The sequence below is a fragment of the Pieris brassicae genome, chromosome 3 (assembly GCF_905147105.1).
Source record: "Pieris brassicae chromosome 3, ilPieBrab1.1, whole genome shotgun sequence".
NCBI classification, from domain to species: Eukaryota; Metazoa; Arthropoda; class Insecta; order Lepidoptera; family Pieridae; genus Pieris; species Pieris brassicae.
The window spans coordinates 20,212,518-20,236,105 of record NC_059667.1 but is presented as its reverse complement, the minus strand read 5'-3'; the positions used below and the strand labels follow the sequence as shown (position 1 = coordinate 20,236,105).

Sequence of the window (23,588 nt, the reverse complement as noted above, 5' to 3'; positions counted from 1 at the left end):
TAAATAAAAAACTTTATTATATACATTAAATTATTCTTGAACACAAATATAACATTTTTAAAGACTTCCAGAATGGAAGCCAACCTTTTAGTCCATTCATTGAAGGGAGCAGACATTTTAAGCCCCACTGAAGTTCGGAATCACAAGGAATGTATTAATCAATACAAAATGCTTTCATGTCAAAACGTATGTTAAACTCGTGCGTTTTGTTAAAAGTTAGAAAGCGGGCCTTTTCAAATTACAATGTATAGGAATCATTAATGTTACTTAATGTAACGGATAATGGCATTTTATTTAGTTGCGGTTGCTTAGCAACTGACAGTCTAGTGGTCTTCGAGCTCCTGCTCTTGTTCCTCATCGAACTCGGCGTCCTCGTCGGCGGTGGCCTCCTGGTACTGTTGGTACTCTGAGACCAAGTCGTTCATGTTGCTCTCAGCCTCAGTGAACTCCATCTCGTCCATACCCTCGCCAGTGTACCAATGCAAGAAAGCCTTACGTCTGAACATAGCGGTGAACTGCTCCGAGATACGCTTGAACAGCTCCTGAATGGCGGTGGAGTTACCGATGAAGGTAGCGGCCATCTTGAGACCACGTGGTGGGATGTCACATACGGCAGTCTTCACGTTGTTGGGGATCCATTCTACGAAGTAGGACGAGTTCTTGTTCTGAATGTTAAGCATTTGCTCGTCAACCTCCTTCATGGACATGCGACCACGGAAAATAGCGGCGACGGTGAGATAACGGCCATGACGCGGGTCACAGGCAGCCATCATGTTTTTGGCATCAAACATTTGCTGGGTCAGTTCTGGTACGGTAAGTGCTCGGTATTGTCTGCTGCCACGAGATGTGAGGGGTGCGAAACCGGGCATGAAGAAGTGAAGACGTGGGAATGGTACCATGTTGACAGCCAATTTACGGAGGTCAGCGTTCAACTGACCGGGGAACCTAAGGCAAGTTGTGACACCGGACATTGTGAGGGACACTAAGTGGTTGAGATCACCATAGGTGGGTGTGGACAATTTAAGTGTGCGGAAGCAGATATCGTATAGGGCCTCGTTGTCAATACAGTATGTTTCGTCCGTGTTTTCTACGAGCTGGTGAACTGAGAGAGTCGCGTTGTATGGTTCAACTACTGTGTCTGATACTTTGGGCGAGGGTACAACTGAGTATGTGTTCATGATTCTGTCGGGATATTCTTCTCTGATTTTGGAGATAAGAAGGGTACCCATACCGGATCCGGTACCACCACCGAGGGAGTGTGTGAGTTGGAAGCCTTGGAGACAATCACAAGATTCTGCTTCTTTTCGTACTACATCTAAAACTGAATCTACGAGCTCAGCGCCCTCTGTGTAATGTCCCTTGGCCCAGTTGTTTCCTGCACCAGACTGTCCAAACACAAAATTGTCAGGTCTAAAGATTTGTCCAAAAGGTCCAGAACGGACAGAGTCCATGGTGCCAGGCTCGAGGTCGACGAGAATGGCACGAGGCACATATTTGCCCCCGGAGGCTTCATTGTAGTAGACGTTGATGCGTTCCAACTGTAGGTCTGAGTCGCCGTGGTAGGCACCGGTAGGGTCAATGCCATGCTCGTCAGAGATGATCTCCCAGAACTGCGAAAGAAAGGGATTTCGTTAGTTACTACAACCTTTATTCATGTCGAAGCTTTCGAAAAGCATTTACTTGAAAGCACTTAGATTGTAAATGTACGGACTACTTTCAAACCGGTTAATACGATTGTAGAATTCCAAAGAGTTTCATTTTATGATTTGTACTCGAATGCTATTTAGATCTCGTTTACGACTGAGATTGTCGAGAACAATAAAGCTCAATGAACCATCAAAATGGCCGACGGGATGCATAATTTCAGTCCGTACAAAGAATTACGTAAGACGTTCATAAGCTATTGAGGTACGCTGCCTTGACGACTGGTTACGCCTACACTTCGTCCATATTCAGTTTATCTCACCATATATGTAGAGAACGTATTGTACCGGTCCTTTTAAAATTACCATTCGAATGCCACTTTTCGATTCTCCTTAAAAATCCTGATTGCCTTAATCGCCATATGGTCGATTGCTAGTGTAATATCTGATACTTTTTCATCATGAAGAAGGCTTTATGCAAGGAAGGTTAAATGAAGTGCCTAGCGACCGATCGGTTTATTATTCAGTAAGACGGTGCATGATGTCATCCTTTGGCTTGTAGGCGTTAGTATGTGTAAGGCAAACAACATCAGCCAACCGTATAAGAGAAAATGACTAATATGGCGCTTGTTCAGGGTTCTTTAGAACGATTACTAATCGGTCTGAAATAGTATTCAATAACTAAGCGAGAATCACGGTTTAAAATAAGTAGAATAAGTTTTATACAATAGCATGTGATAGTCTCTAGACATTTTTATTAATTATCTGTTTCGCGTGATTTACAGCCGTCATGCTCACAGTTGATTAACGGAGTCGATTGTTATAGGAGTGAAAGCTGAAGTTATGATTAATCTTACCAGCGATTATAGTGAGATATTTTTCTAGATTTTAAATAGCATTCGATGCTGTATAAAGGTAATAAGATAACCTTTTTGTTGTATAAAGGTAATAAAAGCTTTGAATAATGCTTTATAAAAAGTGAAAGGTAATGTAATAAGAGATGAGATGAAAGTTAGAAATGCCGTGTGAACAGAACAATGTGCTAGTTGGAGAAAATCCCGCTCTGTTCATTGTTTGACACGACATGACAGATAGAAAAGTCGTAAAAGGGTTCTCGTATTCTAATAGCTGTGCCACAGATTACGGAAAGCTTTACTCATACTACTCTGTGCTTATCTAGAGAGTAAATTCGATTGTTTTTGTTTGGTAAAGTGTAATAGTAATAGTAGTAAATTCTGTGGTTTCAAAGCGTGACAGAATATATTTGATATGGTTTCTATATTAGTCCCTGTTTTGTTTAATTATTTTTTAAAGAAAACTGCGCTGAGTCCAGTAGATTAATAGACTAAAAAAATAATTATTTCTATGATTTGAATCGGATATGAAGTAACATACGTTTTTTGCATAACTTCTGAATATTTGAATTATGATCAAGACCAATAACGCGTTAATCATCGTTAAAGAGCAAAAACCTCACTTTTATTAGCTTTTTACTACATTATTAATTCAGTGACGAGTGTTTTGTAATATGATATCATAAGTTATGAATATGTGATATTGCTACGAGGTTTTTGACAAAAATTCATACACTTCGAAATTATGTATTCTCTAATCGAGGTAATATATAATAAATAAATCTTGATACTTTAACATAATGGCCACAAAATTATAATTCTTAATCGACAAGTCACATATTAAACAAAACATTTGTCCATTTTTTGATAAATTCCTTGTGTGTTTTTTCGTTCATATAACATTTTTAATGGAATACACAAAACATTTCAGGAGGATGTTATCAATTATTCCTCTTTTTTTCTTCCACGATTTCTTTTGCTAGCGCTCTCTTAAGTATTCTAATACACATATCATCTCTAAGAAAAGAATGTTTTCTCTAATCTAAACCTAATTCAAGATATATATATAAGTTTTCCTACATGTTGCAGACATGTTAATCTTACACAATAACTTATTCATGTTCAAGTGGTTAGAAAGTGCGCCATGGTACGAAGCTATTTATACGCCGTCGGACAACGACCCCTGGTTCGTTGCCCGGTGTTAATCTGCATGATAAGATAAAATGCTGAAATATTAACTGGGACGTGCTCATCAGTGTGTAAAATGTTTGCAACACTATTGTCTAGTATAATCACGTAAGGAAATTGTGCGTGTCACCGGATTCTCACGCACACACGCATTGTTTGAGTGTGGTATTTACATTGATATTTTTGTAAATGGCAATTTGATACTGTGATGCTCGGACCAAAACGCGTCTGTGCTAATTCTGAATTTATACTAAAATTCACTTTACTCTCAAGCTGCGAAGAATATATTTAACTCTTTTTGTATCAAAATTTCAATATCATGATTATTATTTAATAAATACGTCTGATTTAATTAAATTCTCCAACTTGAGGAATGGAAGCTCCATACTGAATAGAAAATTGTATCTATTGCGAGATTTAGAAACCCTTTTAAATAAAAATACATGTGTCGGGGTCCCCAGTTCTTCCATAACAAACTTTATAAAAAAATATTACTATTATATTACATCACAAAATCATGCAATAGTACTTTAGTCAAAAGATTGTTTTTTTGTAAAGAGTCGTCACTAAAATATTATTCATATGCTTAGCAAATTTTAATAACTCTTGTATTTAACAAAACTCATTTTCAAGGCCAAATTGTTAGTCAGACGTGATAAAATTGTTGACACAGGTTGTTCGTGAACGATCGGATGAATTTCTAATGATTCATTACAATATCAAAATAACAAATATTCTTATTTATTTATTTGAGTTAAAACACTGGATCAAGAAATATTGAAATCCTAATTTCAATGACAAAATATGCCTACGATGAGCGTGCTTATTATATTGTAGTATATTTCGACTTTAACCACTTTTTTTCAACTAATCCGTTATTTTTATATAGAATCCAAAACACATAAATATTGTGTCTAGCTTAAAAAAATTTATTTAAATATTAAATTTGTTATTTAAGACTGAAATAAGGGTTCTCAAATCTTACGTAATCGTTATAATAAATAAAAATATTTTCATTATTTATTTAATATTTACTTTTTATTATTTACTCAAATATTGGCATTGAGAGTGTCCATGGGCGGCGGTATCACTTAACATCAGGTGAGCCTCCTGCCCGTTTGCCCCCTATATTATAAAAAAAAAATTAAAAACAAAAAGTAGTTGGTATTATTTTTCGCATCGACTTCTCTATTATCTCTGTACGAGGCGATTACGAAGTACATGAGGTACGGGTCAAATTAATTGTCATTTGGGTTTTTATTGTTTTTTTATTCAAACCAGTCTTCTTTGCCTTCCCAATTTCTTATTCGGTGTTTTCTACTTATTCAAAGATTCGATAAACAACGGTAAAACAAAGTCAAGTAACGGTTAAATTAAGGTTAAAGATAAAAGTAATTACTTTTACAAAAGATAATGTAATTTTAGTTTCAACCTACATTTATAATAAACATAGTTCATTAGTCATTGTACTTGACTAAAAAGAACTTGTCACTAGAGTTAAATTCCAGAACTTCAATAACGAGTCGTTGGGCTCACGTATGTCAAAAACTACTAATTTCATTAGAATTTAAATTATACGACCGAGGTACACTAATTTTACTATATGTACTTTGTATATCCAGCACTTAACGATGACAGGCTGAGAAATGTAGGCTATTGGTAGACAACGGATGAAGATGTATGTTTTATCCTAGTCTACTTATCTGACAGATAAATATAGTCTTTAAAGGTGAGTTGTGTCAAGAGAGCATCTGTACCTATTTGATCTCCGAGTAATGGATTGGCTCATGGCAATGGAATGCGTTCGATAAAACTGCAGTACTTCTGGTTAGGATTACGTCATTGTATATTATCCCGTTGTGATTTCTAAACATAAACGTAGTTGTAACGTATAGTTTTTTATTACTTTATTATGTGGCATACGATCGAAACTAGTCTGGGCGAAAATTAACCACGTTAATTCACCTTACATTAAAATATTTTAATTATAATTTACTAATGGGTCGTCATGCACCATGAAATTTTATAAAAAATCGTTCCGAGCCGTTTAAGAGGATTTATAGTCTAGATTAATTTTAAAATAAAACCCATTTGAACCCTACTTTGACAGCTTTAAAATATTTATTACTGATGGATTATACTTTATCACCTGGTAAAGAAAATTTGAAAATCGGGAACGTACGATATGCAATAGCGTTTTCTACAGCAGCTCTTATCTATACATTATGTATATGGCTCTTATGTATAAATAAAAGTGAATCGCAAAATATGTTGCTAAGCGCAAAACTCGAAGATGGCTGGACCAATTCGAGTTACTTTGTATTTATTTATTCCATGAACTCGAAGGAAAGTTTTTTATAGAGAAAATAGCGCTTTAAACCCTAAAATCCAGTTTTCTTTTTCGTAGGCTACAAAAGAAGATTAAGGCATAACGATGCTCGCGGTGAGATAGTATATTAATATAAATTGTTAACTAATTAAAATTAACCTAAGTTCTTTAGGTGTAAATCAACGTACTTCACAATCGATTTCCAAAGATAAAATCTAGAGATGCATAAAATTAGTATTGTGTGCATAGACAATTGTTTTCACCAGTTTAAAGAAAGTCGGCAATTATGGCCTATTTACATTAATTAACACCGTTGTAGATAATTGAGATACTATCGCTAATCTAATTGTAACTAACTGTGCTGAGCGAAACTCGCCTTTTGAGAAGTCTATGAAGATCATATCATAAAGCTTTGCCTTTACACCAGAGGGTACACCAAAAGTATAGTATTAAGTACTTCTGGCAATTGCTGTGTGCCTTACAAGTGTTCTAATACACTTTTTTTTAACTACTGGCTGTCATTTAGGGTGTAACGACAATAGTTGGATAATTTAGTAATAAAATGTGAGTTTAAAGTTAGTAATAAAATGTAACTTTGTTCTCTGGGTCTCCTAAGTCTTCCTGAATTACTTTTGTGGATTTCTCGTCGTCCTGATTTATATCGCCTAAGGAAATCTTTTGACCCAATTAACATGGTATTATATACAACTTGGAACTACATTTTAAGATCTGTTAAACTTTCAAATCCAGCTTATGGTAGGTGTGTAATAATATTAGATCTATATTTAAGGGAAAACATGTTTTTTTTAACAAATAATCGAACCCAAGAATGTGAACGTGACTAAGCGAAAATTAGGTCACGGTAAATTACAGCTGAATATTTTATATCCTATTTAATTGTTATTTTCCTCTCGTTGGTAACGGAAATTAAAACAAATGGCCAACAAATGCCCCCGTTATTATAACCGATTGTTAGGTTATTTATTACTCGGTTCGATCAATTGATGTTTAAGTTGAAATTGCTGTAAAAGGGTCGTAATTTTCTGAACATGACTGATTCTGATGGCATACATATTAAGAGTCCATTCGTTAAAAACTTTCTTTAGATGGACTCGTTTCACCATTTCAACCTACGGGGTTTTTTTTTGTTAGATTAAGATATGATTCCATAAAATGTCATCGTCAAAAACTTAAATCAAAATCATGTGATGTGTTAGAGAACTTTGACGCGAATTAGTTTTTTTTTTAATTCCTAATCTCGACGCGGTGGTGCGGGACCTTTTTTATTTACATACTTTGGGTACTTTGCCTGCTGGGTTCTAGCTAAAACCATTATACACCTGAAGATAAATACTTATACAGAGAATGTAGCTGTTAATAATTTCTCGTAATAGTTAATATAAAATAATAATCGATATTCCAAACTGGTTTAAAAGGTAACTTACTAAATTCCCCATTTAATTTAACTATGGTATTTATTTATACAAAACCTAAACATAACAATCAACGTCATCATCATTCTTTTTTTTATTTCTATCGCGATTATGTTTATCTACTACTAAAACCGGTATTTTATGTAAAGATGACGTATCCTTGTGGCCTTAGTTTTTATGTCGTGTTGAATATCCGGTTTTTGTATGACAAATGATATTTCATTCTTTCTAGTTGCCTTATATGGCATTTTCGTGAATATATCTCCACTAATACATTGCAGGTATAATATATATGTTACAAATGTATTATATTTTAACTACGAGTCGTAAAAGTTACGCAAATGCAAGAACAATTTGGTTTAATGTTTTTGCACCTAAGTGATAACTTTTAGTCACGATTTAATTATGCAACTGCAAATATGATAAAAATGTTATGTTATCAGACAGAGCTAAGTAAACAAACCTCTATTTTAGGCCTGCCGTTCCAGCCACTAGGTACCAGGATAATATAGGGTGGCAACCCTAGGGGGAAATGGATTGAGGGGGTGTTGCGTGAAATAATACATTTTAGTGCGCAACTGTCAAAAACGTTCCATACAAAAGAGAAACAGCGACCCTTACTTCTAAGTATAAGGCGACTTTCATGTATGGACATGTGGAGAAAACCGTTAGCCGTTACGTTATCTTAGTATTTTAAAAACTAAATTACTGTTTTCTATCAAATGTTACTTACTTTAGCTCCGATCTGGTTACCGCATTGACCCGCTTGGAGATGCACGATTTCCCTCATTTTGATTTATTAGAATAATAAATTACTTAACACTACACGATTCTCACAGCACTACTAGCAGATTGATCAAATCGCGAGCGCGGTGGGGTATTTTGAAGCAAGCGTCGCCTCCGCGCATCGTGCGAATGGCGCGCTCTGATTGGTTGAAAGCTGACGCCATCTCAACGGCTAACTTCACATCCATTTGGAAGCCAAGTTAGCTATTTATGGAAGTAAACTTTTCAGGCCGTGGTTAAAGGGTTGGTTCCTTTTCGGATGAACACATTTTATATTTTTAGAAATGTATCATGATCCTGACGCACCCTGCATTTATAATGGGACACGAAACTTTTGACCCAGAACGGAGAAACGAAATGTTAGTTGTCACGCACGCGAAACTGTATGTTGATCTGCTAAGCGTTTATAAGTGAATTAAATATATTTATTAACTACGATTAAGTGAGTAGTATTCGGAATTTAGTAATACTTTTCAATTCAGGGAAATTCTACTAGGTTCACGTACCTAACAACTTTCATAAGTAAACAAAATATTTATAAATTATACTATTTACGTACAGACATATATACTATATTCTTAACCTACATAGTAATTATAAAATAAATTAAAAATTAATAAAAAAATGAAATTTTTGTCCCTGTGGCAGTGTACCTTCAACGCTGGCAATATTTCCTCATTGTATAGCGATACTTATTCGAAAGAATTAAATCTAATTACATATTGTTTTTACTAACATTAATATATCTTACAAAACATTATAAGGGTTTGTGTATGAATGAAAGTACTTTGTCTTGTTTGTCTTCAAATTATAAATATTACTAAAACCTCTTCAATACATCATGAATTAAATACATGATATTATATTGTCTACCAAAACAGTAGAGAAGTAGGCGTCTCTGATTCACAGTATCATTTCCATATTAACTTGAACTTGAAAAATTTCCAAGTTTTTATTCATAAAAATTATTTTATTGGACGCTATTTTGTTATTTGAAAAACATTTTTTATCGTAAATTTCAAAGCATTGAACGAGGAAAACCGCATGTATGTCAATGTTAAACACCTAAGAATATATATTATTAGAATTCGCTATAAATTAATTGTAACTAACACATATTACTAAACTTTCTAGAAATAAGTATCAATAGAATTTGATCGAATTTTGTTGTCGCTTTGATTTCATTTCGCATTAAAATTGCAGTGTCTCCATTACGCTGTCATATTTATTTATAACTTCTACAGTCTTAATTGAGGGAGGATAAGAAAAGTGAAGCTAATGGTAATTCAGGGTCGTTTCAACTTAGTGTGACTACCATTTGTCAAAGTCCAATACGGCTGTGACGTCCGGGAGTCATACTTAGCGCTAAGTGTCATTTCTGAAATCTAATCTTACTCTATGATTACCGTAAGTCAAACTCCAATGCTGTTTTGAAGTATAAAGTGAATTCTTTAATAAAATCCCAGAGGCTCTTTTATCTCTGCCTTTCAATAGATTTAGGAAATGTATTATAGAAAAGCTGTGTATAAAGGCTTACTATAAAGTTAACGATTATCTAGATGATAAAAGGGCCTGGGACTAATGTTAGACAGGCTACTTCTAAAAAAAAATCGATATTTGTTTTAAAGAAGTGTTGTCTGATGATTTGTTATTTTAAAAGAGTGCCGAGAGTTTTTTACGCCGGCTTTTTCTCTCGGCCTACATCCTCTGTCTTCTTTGCCGATGGATAGGATGTCTACCTATTCATATTTAATGACGTGGAATAAGTGATACCTGTATCTTATGTTCTATAATAAACATACTTTATTTTTATTTTTTTATGATACTTGGCACTGAGCCTCGTTGCTGAATCCTGCGACTCCCGTAAGTCAAAACTCAATACTGTTTTGAGGTACGAGACTTAGCTTAATCTCAACAGTAAATAATACTATTTGCCTGTACCTGAATATTTTAATAATAAATGTAAATTTTAAATTTTGTTCGCAAACATGACGTTCTTGAACATAAGATACTTGTGAAATTAATGATTTTAATTTTTACCCAATGATGTAATTGCATAAATTTCAAGTTATAAAATATTGTCTGCATTAATTTACTGTCTATATGTGCCCGCTTGTTAGTTGTTTTTGTTATTTTCTTAAACATATGTGTGTGTATCGTCAATTTTGGTTTCTGATAAAATTATAGAGTTTTGTGTTTTAGTCGGTTTTTATCGCATTCCTTATGACGAGTGTAAACAGGAGTTCAGACCCCATGACCTTCAGGAGTCTTAAGCTTAAAGTGCACTCGTTCTAGAACCGCTAACTCATAATAATAATTTATTTGCAAGAATGTGGTACAAAAATATTATGACGGTACGATCTGAACAAATTCGTCTAATCTAATTAAAAGGTAGAATTTTACATAGTGGCAACATTATTGATAATATCATCATATTGAATTATTATATTATTTTATCACTATCATCATACTATTAAAATATATTGCAATTATTATTATTATTACAATAAACATATTTAAAAATTAGGTCCCTGTATACCTTTAACGCTGGCAAAATTTCCTCGTTATATACCTATTCGTTGAGCGAGGAACGCACCAACTCTACGGTCACCTTACTATATACCAGGCGCCAACATAAACCTTTAATTAGCGCCTGTGCACTGGAACCCCATGGCCCTAGAGTCTCTACTCCAAAGGGAACAAAGTCGAAGTTGGATATCCTCCACTTACTTTTATATTTGCTGCTCTGCGGCCACACCAGCTATTTTGCTTGTTCGAGGAAGGTGAGGCGAGCCTAACTAAATTATTTTTATTATTACTATGTTGGTTAAGAAAATAGTAAATGCTGTATATTTGCTATGTTTAGGTTTTAATAAACGATTGTAATGTTCATCACAATCGTTGTCATATCCAAAAGTAACATATTAACTCTAGCCGAAGAAGTCTTTGAATGATTTTGGCATGACCAATTGGTCACCTTTTGCCACTTCAGCTTAGCTACTTCTTCTTACTTAAAACTATTTTTTTTTTCTAAACGAAAAGGGAAATTTCTAGAATATATATCCTTGTATATATATTCTAGAAAGATCTAGAGATCACAATTTGAGCTTCTTAAACAAAGGTAAAACTATTAAGATTACCTCCACGAATTGCTCTACGACGGATTTTTATTAAAGGTCTTTAGGGCGTAATTCATACACGAAATATTTTCCAGCAAATATTAGTTTATCTCATAAAAAGCGAATCGTCTCAAAAAAAAATAATGTGTTTATTGTAAACAATTCAGTATAATGTATAAGATTTGGGAACAGTTTTAAGTCAAAATACGTGTGTTAGGGTTCCCAGCTATTCCATAACAACTTTTGTTGAACGAACGCTGTCACAACGAATGAAATCTTCTACTACCGATAAATATTAAGGGTTCTAATTTGCTTAAAAAAATTTGATAAATGAAGAGTAGCAAAATTATATACTTTTTTATCCTAATTGCACACAGACGGTCGCTGTTTAATACTTGCTTTTGACCTTAATACTTCTGATTTCATTCCCTTATGCGGTAACTTGAATACCCACATGCAAGTTCAATACAAGGAATTCTATACCTTATGTTATTACGTTTCAATTTAATTTAGAATGGTCAAAACTTGGAGTCTTAATAAGAATTCTGTTATCATGGCTTCGGGCTACAAAATAGCAACTGTACTTAATTTAAGAGGAAAACGTCGATAAATATATAAATGTTCAATGTATTAATTATAACTTTATTCAATTCACTTTGCCTCTTGCCACGGAAAGTCTTTTAATACGTCTTCTATCTCTGTTTTTTGTGCAAAGAGCAGTGTTGGCCTATTGGCTTCAGCTTGCGACACTCATCGTGAAGAAAGGAAAACATCGTGAGGAAACCGGCTTGCTTGAGACCCATAAAAGTCGACGGCGTGTGTCAGGCACAGGAGGGGCTGATCACCTACTTGCCTATTAGTTGACTAATGATCACGAAACAGATACAGAAATCTGACGCCCAAATCTAAAAGGTCTGTAGCGCCTATCATTTATTTATGACGTTTTGTGTAACCGACATTTATAATGTATCCAAGGGGGTAAGTTTACTCTTCGTTTAATAGTGATTGGACGAACGGACGTCATCGTGTGTCAACTGTCAAGTGTCAGACTTCAAAGTCTATTGACTAATCACAATGAAACGTCGATTGTTTTACATTCTCACCTGGGTCAAGTAATTTCTTGTTAATCTTGCGTTCGCATTGATAATCAAATATCAAGAAACAAATAGAACGGCTGAATAGTTTCAAATACCTACTAAATACAGATAAACATACTTATTTACAATATTCATTCATCGCTTATCTTTACTGTTAATTTATTACGTCCCGTTCTTGTCTCACCTCATTGCATTATCATTTGTTTAATTATACCTGTTAAATAGTTATAATTATATCATCTTATCAGAAGGAATGCGATAAAAACCGACTAATACCAAAAATCTATAATTTTGTTACAAAAGAAAATTAGACTGACACAGAAGAACACATCAGTTTAATAAATTAAAAAAAAACTCTAGCGTAAGCTTAACTAAAGTGTAGGACTCGTGAACGGGTCCGAACAGAGGTTCAAAACGACAAAGAGTCTGCAATTTTTATTGAAAGAATAATTGACGCCGACGCACACTAAGTTTATAAATAACAACTAACAAGCAGGCACATAAAATTACATTAATGCATACAATATTTGATAATGTAGAAATTTTCAACATTCAATCATTGGACAAAAATTAAAATCGATAATTTCAAGTAACTTAGGTTCAAGAACGTCGTGTTTTCGAAGAACATAATTTTATACAGATGAGTTGGAGAGCTGGCTTCTTCAACGTTATACCTCCTTGCCTCCTTATGTTTTGGTTTATCGGTGCTGACGTTATGTATGTTGAACACCTACTTCACATACTATTCTGATTAAGAAGAACAGTTGTCAATTGAGGCAATAGCCCTGGAGGCATTTGGAGGCAGAACACGGTAACCTAGCTGAGCTGATCTGCCGCGGGGACTGCAACGGCATTACAAGACACGAAACTTATACAAGGTTTCTCAAAAGGAAGTTCATATTCAGTTGATCGATTTAAAAAAAAGAAAGTAGTGTATCAAAAAGTGTTTATTCATTATTTACACACTTTAGATTTAAGATAACCCCATAAGAAGAAATCCATAGGGGTTAAATCAGGACTGCGTGGAGGCCACTTCACCTGGAGATCAATTTGCCTGATAAAATTTCACGAACTCGTGGCAGAGACGTATTGGACGCGTCTGACGTTGCTCCGACCTGCTGGAACCATGTTCTTTGGCTACAGCCAGGAAAATTTTCAGGCATCAAGAAGTCGTCTAACATTCGCATAACCCTTTAAATTGTAAATGTTAACCAACCAACCATAATCAGTCATATCCAATTTCTTTGATTCTTGGAATGTGTCGTTTAAAGAAATAAAGATGAAAAAGAACTGTATTGTATCGCGCAGCACAGACATATAACGACCATTATTTAAGCCTTGACTTGTTTAAGCTATTACGGAATATGTTTAAAAGGAGTATTCAGAATATCTATAGCTCTAAATCACCTGCATCATGAGCACACCCCACATACATACCCTCCATACAACACATCCGAATGAAGTATTACTTAAGTATTATTTAATATTTTTTATTGATTTTTCCTTTTGTAATTGTTTGAACTTTTTTATATATTATGTATTTCAGCTTTGGTTATATGTTTTGTATAATTGTGTTTTATTATATATAGTTTATGTTAGCTGTAGTGTTCAAGCATATAAGATTTAAGACCCTCCATTTAAGCTAGTAGTGGTTTCATAGCTATTTTCTCATCCTGTGACTGAAGAAATTCTTAAAAATATACACTATTGATTTAGTTATAAAGACTCTTTTCAATGACACATTTCAGTTTGTTGCCATGACAACGCGTGGGCGGCTGAGAGGCGGCTGACGTGGCATAATTTGTTAAGCCAGCTGTGATTAATGATGTGAATCTTATTACATTGCTATACATATTTATCAGTGTTTGATAACGTATTTAATTACGTTCTTAGCTTCTACTCAGAATATGTGAAGACTTTTGAATTAAAACGAACTTTCATAAAAAAAAAATATTTCAATCAATGGTTCAACGATTCAGAACTAGTTTATCTAGTAAAAGTCAATAGTTTTTATGTTCTCAAATCACATCTTAAAACGAGGATAATCGAAAAAATATGAAACATGTAAGAAATAAGATCAGACGCAGTTGTAACCAGGTTCGTGCCACTTCCTGGCAATCGAGAAGCCCGTGATATCGCGGCACCCAAATCCTGAGGGGACCTTTTGTATGGAGGGCGCCAGGCTTGATGTAAATGGTAGGTTCCATACGTAAATAACAGCCTAGCCCCACGACCTTTCATTTGTATACATGAAATCACAACATCGCGATTACGAATTAGCATTTTAAAATATTACTTTGTAAGTTTTATCTGTCTTATCTATGGCCCATGTAGCGTGGACTTAGTTTCCGACACTCTGAAACACCAAATGGTCCGTTGTGCGTTAAGTCCTGGCTAATTAAACCAGCCTAGCTCCTTCCAGAAGCTCTGAAGCTTTCTGGTCATTTCGCAGCCTTTACGGAGCGAATCTACGGCACAATGAATAACAGCGAAAGAATCTTATTATTCGCTTCAAAGCCTTTAAAAATTTGGTGATGTTTCAACACTCTAGTACTTCAGATGAGCACCTAAACCTGACTGTCCTAACCTCGCGATACCCTGGTATCGAACACCAATCCTATCGTAGTAAAACCTATGTATTTGGAGTTTGCTTACAGATTTGTGCACGATATCTACATGGCCAGTAGACATAATATATTTTTGTATAGCAGGAGGCAAACGGGTAGGAGACTCAACGGATGCTTAGTGATACCGCCTCCCATAGACACATTGCCAAAGGGCACGCTAGTGAGTTGCCGGCCTTTATATAACTTAATACAACCCTCCGCAGACTTGAAAATCTTTTTGTTTCTTTAGTAGGAAAACATGAATTGTCATACAAATAAATTGTTGTTAATTAATACGAACTAGGCGTTGCTACTGTTTACGTGCGTATAAAAAGGTATTTTTTCCCTATCACGTGTCTGGATGTATCGATCCGTGTGAGTCAGGATGACGTAAGCCCACCCCAGCCCACTGCGACGGGGTGATACACGAAAAATGGATTATACGCCACCTAATCTAATTGGGTAGTCTGGCTTTGTATTCTGGTAGCATTATGAAATTAATTTGAAATTGTATTTTAACATTGGAATTGTGTTGCCAGTTTAACGAAAATGTTGTCGTTACGAACATTTTGAGCGTTAACTTTAAATATTTGTATTTATATATTTTTGTGTTAATATTACTTACATTTACAGTTACTACTTATGCTAAGCCGAAGATTCAGAACTGATCCTAGCGTGATCTATGTCTTTATTTATTTATTACAATTTACGTACGTTACGTTTCAAATAAAAACAAGTAACAAAAATTATTATCTTTTCCAGGGTACCTATTAATAAAAAAAATACTAAGGGTAAAGTTCATAACTTAACTAACAAAAATTAAATTACAAGTAACTATAAAATTTTATACAATTACTACACTAAAATCTAGAATAAAATCCGTTTAAAAAAACGTGTTTGGATTCGGTAGTTAGACTATCAGCGCCTTAAACTGTCAAATATGTCAAAAACGGTACGGTCAAATTGTACGGAAAAAAGATTTTGACAGCTGTTAATTAAGGTCACGCAATAGGTCACGTCCATCTTGGATCCTTAAATGAAAATTCCAGCAAAATCCTGGGACTCGTACCATAAATGTATATATGAAAATATTACAGAATAAAAATTATAATTAGTGCAATAGCGGAACAGTTTCGTAGAAAGTGTACAAATATCTCTTTTGAGATAACTTGGTCGAGATTAAACGATTATTTAACCATTACTTGTTGAAATATGCGCCACATCAAAATATTTAAATTACATGAACACTTTTGGATTGATAAAATTAAATTCTGTCGTTAATCTGTTACGACACAGATTACAGTTGTGTAAGTTCTTATAAAATACTTTTTATATGTATATTTTAGAACAAACAATTCCAGCGGGAAAGTTATTTGAAATTGAAATCCATTTTCCCCATTCTCTTATGCCATTGACGCATTTCAATACATAGACTAGAATCATCTATATCTCTCATTCAACAAAACTCAAAAAAGTTATTGCTACAAACAATCTCTTGAATATTGGAAAGCCTCTTGATTATGTAAAAAATTATACATACCTAGCTAAAAATGAACATTCGAAGATAAAATTGAAGAACTTAGTAGAGCAGCGAATTAACATGAGCTAGAAAAAGTTTTGGTCCCTGAAGGAAATCTTAAAAAAGGCAATTTCACTCAAAGAAAAACAATAGCGTAATAAGCTAAATAGAAAAAAAATATTTTGGAGGAGCCCAACAACAACCCCATACAGGCATAGATCAGTCATGAAAAGTAACTTTGTGCCGCCCTACACAATTGTCGCTCTGTAGTGGCCGCAGGACGAGCCGTTGGGTTGAAGTAGTCTGTGCAGAGAAATTAAGTCCTTGAAGGATAGAACGCGAGCGAAGCACTGCCATAGGACAACTTTAAATATTCCTTTTATTTAGATTTGTCCTATATATAAAAATTATTCGTTTCATTCAAGCACCGCCTTGAGGCGAGTAATTGTGATTTTCCTTATAGAATATGGTGCAAAGCTAGCACGATATGTTTATACTTTGCCTTGTAGGCGGCTGACTCAACGTGTGGGCAGGTTTGTGAAGTCATAGGCCCAAGGCTTTTATGAATGAGCCTGCCCATAATAGGAGAATTATGCAAGTACTTGTATAACGAGAAAGTAATGAGATATTTTTATTGGCATAAAATGGCAACATTGCAGAAATTATGCAGAAATATGTTGCCCAATTACACAAAGTTCAGATAAAAATTCCTCCATAAAAGGGTATATGCTGATGTATAATTGCATCTGACTTGTACTATGTATATTTAGTTTACGGATTTTTCGTTTATCGTTTTTATTAAGACCCACAATACAGCCAGAATTTCACATTTCTGAATAAGGTTTTATATTGTTAATTCTTCATAGTACTTGAAGTGGCATCTCAGTCATCTAGTTTTCGTTCTAATCTAATTTAGTTACTTTTACAATATAGGTGAGTGGGTGGACCTCACACTCCGGAAGGATCCAAGTAAAATTGCCAAGAAACTTTCTGGAATACTTAAGGCAAAAGAAAACGTGGCAACCTAAAATAAACTGGCAACGAAGCATCATTGCAGAGGCGAAAGAAACTGGAAAGATCTGGAGTGAAAACAAAAGAGCTCACCAAAACGAATAAGGCTGTTGTCCTATGTTGGATACCCTATGTCCCACATGTGGGACTAGATGAAGTCAAGTTAAATACATAAAACTTATGTTTAATTAAAAAATAGGCTTTCTTAATTATCTATCATGATATTTTGAATTAAATGGAACACTTACATTTCCTACCTAGCAAACAATTTTTCGACACAAATTAAAGAAATACCTATCGTTATCTGTTATTTAAAGAAACAAACATCAATTTTGATCCTATTATGTAGGCCTTGTGTTAGTTTGTGTTCAATTATACAATCACTGGTACACCGTCAATTTTGTTTCGTGTAGGTGTCTACAGAGTAACAGCAATACAGATACTAATAATGTCGAAGGTCAAAGAGAAAATACATGTTTATCCGAAGGGACTATTTAAGAGATTTAATTATTTACGATGGAGAAGTAGAAATAATTTAACTTAAACCTAATCGAACTAAAACTTACGACTTTCTATAATTCATTTAAATAGAGTTTTTGCCGCAATGTAAAACCAATCTAACTTTATTAATGCGAGGTTATATGTGTAGCCCAGCTCACCGGCTACTTCAATATTATATAAGGCTCTCAAATCTAGGAGTGGGTGGCCCCCGTCTACTATTCTCCTCTTAGCTGCAGAGAAACTGCAAACTGCACTTTTGCAGTATCGGAAATACTTAATGTACAATCTTATATATTTTATACCGCAACTTAAATAATATACATTTCTTATTATCGTTTATATAAATTAAGTTAAAATGAACAGTAATGATTAATAAATATTCACAATATGATTAGCATAGTATTTAGTGTAAGAATACACCCAGCGTCGAATTAAATACTTATTTTATCATTGAGAGCCGTTAGCGTGTAAGAGTATCAAGAGTTTCTTAATTCGTGCTAAGTCTTGACGATCTTTCAGCGCTCAGATTATTGCGTATTTATGAACGCAAGTCGAAATATTTAAATTGAGAGATACAAAAGACCACGCCAATATATCGTCAAGATAGTTAACCCCACACGTGGATTACAATACTATTAGTTACGATAAACAGTAAAATGTTGTAGATTTGTGGACATTGATGCATGTATTGTGTTTTTGTATGTGTGTTCACTGTAACTGTCGAGTGTTAGTGTGCCTTTTTAAGTTTATTCTTAAAAATAAACTAACTCAAAAATATCTCTTTTAAATGTTAATTTTTAGAATTAATTTTAAGATAATTAAAGGGAATAAAAGCAAAGGAGTCGAATTATGAACTTCGTATTTGTTACATAAGTATTATTTAATAAATTTTAGTGCACAAATTAAATATATAAACAGTCAGTTGCAACACACTCATGAAAATAATTATTGAAAAAACGTTTGAAATATCTAAGAATTCATTATTCTATACATACGCGTAGGCGAAATTGATCACAAACGTACTTTTACAGTCAATGGTCTAGAAAATGGGCTTTATTCGTATTACGGAATAGGAGTAAATAACTGACAATAGAGAAGTAGAAACATTAATCTTAGTTTACGGACTTTTAGATTTTGTTGATAAAATTATTACAGGGTAAGGATATGGTCACAGATGTTACAAGTCTTCCGTATATAATGTATGTGTTATAAATAAGTGAGCTCACTTCCTAGGTACACATATTTACAGGACACTTGGCTGTACACTATTTCTTTGTTGGCATCATTATCTGATGAGGTATTTTGCAAACTGATAGTAGAGGCTGGCCTTCAAATCTTTAAAGGTCTACGAATTTGCAAGCCGCCTAACGATGAATACTAAAAAAAATTTTTTGATTCGATAAAAGTACACGTTAATAAAAAGGCGATAAAAATTAATTATAAATCAATTTCGTTTCTTCGAAAGCGAGTCATATGTCACACATCAAATGTATAAAACTTCAATAAGCTCTGATATACTTCTATTTGATGAAACTAATATATATATTTTTATGCCGCAACCCTTTATAAGCAAACTTTGAAACAAAATCTTAACAAAACGAATAAAACCGATCCTAGGAATCTAGCCCACGCCCTGTTATCATGGCAACCAGTTCCCGAGTTAATCCTGTAGAAAGGGAGGGCAAATGCAGTCGCTATGGGATATCTCTTTCTCGGAGACCAGGACCGCTAGAATTCTGGTACCTAGGTATTGCGCAGGTCCAGTTGCACTAACATCGACTAAGTTTAACATAAACGCACTGTCAATTATTTTTAGTTATTTATTAAAGAACACCATAGCATATAAACAGATATATACAGTATAAGTAATAGAGTTTATATATAATTATAATCTCCTTATACTTAGCTTAGTTTACACATAGCAAGTATTCCTAACTAAAGGTTTGAATAAGAACATTTTTATGTGTACCACTCAAAATGTAGATTAATAAAATACTACATTTCCAAAATAGAAAAGAAAATGTATCAACAAATTTTAGTTTAGTTAGTAATTACCTAATTAAAAATACTTTGCCACGCTTTTTTTAAATTGATCAGCTTACTGCTGAATATTTCAATATTCTTATATAAAATATCTTTTTAAAGATAGTTTCAGTTATAATTTACCACACATGTCCTTTTTACACAACTTCTGTAAATGTGGGTCCTAAATATTTATATTCTTAAACAACTTGTTTACACTCTCCTGTTTGTTTGTTGTTTTCCTTTTTCATACCATGTAATCTTCATCGCTCACTCAATCCATGCACTCTTTTATCTGTACAATGGCCATTGTTAATATGCTCTTTGTTATCATTATACTTCTTCTATTTTCCTCATATATTATGCCATTTTACTCACTTATTCTTTATTTCATATCCCCTTTAAACATAAATTAATAAGTATTATATTTTTCTTTCGTTGTGGAAATTTAAAAAAAAATATTATTTTTATATTTATATTCACAGAAGCGAAGTTCAGATTGAAGATTTATATGATTTTAAACACCGCCGTTTTCATCTACATTTTATTTATCAATTACTTACATTATTAGAAGGATCGCTAATTCTGTGCCATCCGTTTAACACTTTTCTTTGACGGGTTGAATATGAATTCACAACGTTAGTTAACGGCGGGTTAAACTACGCTCCAACTATCCATAATAGTGCAACTTGCCGCATCCAGGCACTATCGATCTGCCAGTACATCGACCTTTACTATATACTACATAGATTATAAAACTTTCGTACATAACTTATTTAATTGTACATGTTCCGAATAGGATTTTAATTTGCTGAGTACTCTCGTTAATTTTAGCTTTTGAAGCAAATTGAAAGCCTTTTTAAAACTTTTAGCAAGCATAGTTACTATGCTTTGATCTTTAATGTTTTCTAAGGTAGAATATTTTGTATAAATCCATCAATATTATTAATAATACACATCTAAATTACTTTATTCATTTGTTTTTTGAAAAATGTTGTCAATCAACCTATTATAAAGCATAGGACAGTAAAAATCCTAGTTATTACTCCTAGCCAACGCCTATATAGTACAGCACAAACCCATTAGGTAGGTAATCGTTTTCCAAATATTGACTCGCTTTCCTGGGGTGGTGAGCCCCTACACCCATCCTCTTATATTCGCCCCAAGCTTTTTATCACGTTTGTAAAACTAATATCGTGAATATTAAAAGCAATTAAATATACAAAGGCATACAATTTCCATATGTAGTATTAAATCCAAACTTTGATAGAAATATTTTTGATAACATTACTTTTAAATATAGATAAAAGTTTATTTTTATTGTTTGATGTATATAACCTTTCAATAATACCAATTTTAAACTACAAGTTGCCTAAGTAGCATTATTTCCTGCATATGTACTACATATCTAAATTAGATGTGGGTGTGTTATGTCATATCGCATTTCCGTAAGCTATTAGTAACTGGTACCGCAATGCCGAAAATCGTTTTATTACACTCGTCCTACTTTTATCACGAATGTACCTACTTTTGTTGGTCGATTTCAGAGGAACACGTAGTTTGCTCCTGTAAGGCTTTTACGCTTAGTCTGTTCATTTAAACATGATAAGCGTGTGAAGTTTTTAGGTTATATACTTTCTGATCAATACTACGAGCTCTATTCGTCTAACGACACCCGCGAGACTATATCTATCTCAGTTGTTGGCATCCAAATATTAACAGATTAAAAATAAAGACATCATAACGTAGTCTCGATCTTTTGGCTTTTATTTTGCTATTTATTCGGAGCCATTAAAGACTTGTTAAGTAAGTAATGACTATCTTATTACCGTTCTTTTGACAATTTAATGGTACTAAAAGGGTATATCTAATAATGACATCATTAAAACTAACCGGGCGAATTATTAATTTAGCGTTTTACGGTTTGTGTCCCGCTCTTGTTTTACAAATTACAAATTGAGTCAGTTGTTTTAATAGGGTGCTTTAAAATACATTGACCACAATGCCATTTTAAAGACATATCTTTAGCTAATAGATATATGAATATTGTTGGCCGGTGACACGCTAGATTAAGCATAGACAATCGGAAATGGTTATTGATTTTCATGTACAGGAAGTGATTAAACTAAAACAATAAAAAGCAACTCCAGCGATTGCTTCGGTGCTATATTAATATACTGCTTTACGGCTTACGTCATTTTTATATATATTTAATTTAACTTTCAATTCGTGACTATAATATTAGGGTGGTGCATGTTGACTTGGTTTGCTAGAAAATTTCCAAAAGAACAGAAAAAAGAAGGGTTTGACTAAATTCTATTTACTTACATTGATTCAAAAGGAAGTCGCGAGCATAGAAAGATATGATTTAAGTTATATACATTATAATCAGTTCCATTTTATCAACTATAAAAATTATTTACTTAGTGATTTCGTATTTTTATTTCATTGCGTGACTGCAACCGACTTTAAGAAATTTGGGTTAATATAAGAATCTCGTGACCCACAATATATGAATACAAACCTACCCTACATTTTTAAATACTTAGAAGACTACGTGAATAAAGCTTATTTTTCAGAATGTGACACAGAGTACTACAGTCATTAACGTTTACATCATAAACTAATGCGGTTTGTGGTTATGTAAAAACCATTTGTTAGAGAAGCCTAATAATAATAAATTATAATAGTAGGTATCCTCTCAAAAAATCAAAAATACAACAACAATGTAGCTAAAGTATTGTACTGGATATTAGGTATTGTATAGTGAATGCTACAGATGTTTCGGGTATAACTACATTTATTTACATTAAAAAAGAGATTTAATCTCTATCTATACATTAGTAATTTCTTTAACTTATAAAACAAAGGACTGATATTAAAATCAATTGTTATAGGGTTTAAGCCTGAAAGTTGCCATTATCATAGTGGCTCCATCTATAAAACCTCATCTTAAAATAATCATAGCAGTTAAAACGTTATTTTTATGGACTCCCTCTCTTGACTCTAGATGGCGTTTTCTCTATTTTAAAAAGTCAAGTGACTTTTGCACGTTGCGTCCGCTTTCAATACGAAGCGCCGTAACTTTACCTTCCGTTGGTGTGTTCGGAGAGTGATTAATCCGTTTTTGTATGCAAGTGGTCAAATTTACCCAAAATACTTAGCAAAATCTCTATACTTGGTTTCACAATAAATTATTAATTAAAAAACTAGACTGACAAAAATTATCTCTAGGCCTCCACTGCTCTAAATGTAGTTGCTATAATAAGTTAGAGGGTCAGGTCAGTTAGACAATATTAAAATCTCATCAGTCAGAGCGAGAGAGAGTCAACTTGAGCTTCAGGATTGAAGAAGAGCTTCAATTAGCCACCATCATCATATAAATAAAAAACTAACTTGTATTTACAAGGATATTGCATATGTAAAATGTTTTCAAATATGTTAGGATTATAGAAGAAGACCATTTAAAATAAAAGATAA

At 33.6% G+C, this 23,588-nt stretch overlaps 1 protein-coding gene across 1 annotated transcript; it reads right to left on the bottom strand.

Annotated features, from left to right (window-relative positions):
* LOC123707683 (tubulin beta-1 chain-like) lies at window positions 1-8,320 on the bottom strand. The gene is made up of 2 exons (XM_045657957.1): window positions 8,181-8,320; window positions 1-1,610 (listed from the first exon to the last, which is right to left on the bottom strand). The coding sequence occupies exons 1-2, from the start codon at window positions 8,235-8,237 to the stop codon at window positions 324-326; spliced, it is 1,344 nt and encodes a 447-aa protein (XP_045513913.1). The 5' UTR covers window positions 8,238-8,320; the 3' UTR covers window positions 1-323.
* Window positions 8,321-23,588: the final 15,268 nt, after the last annotated feature.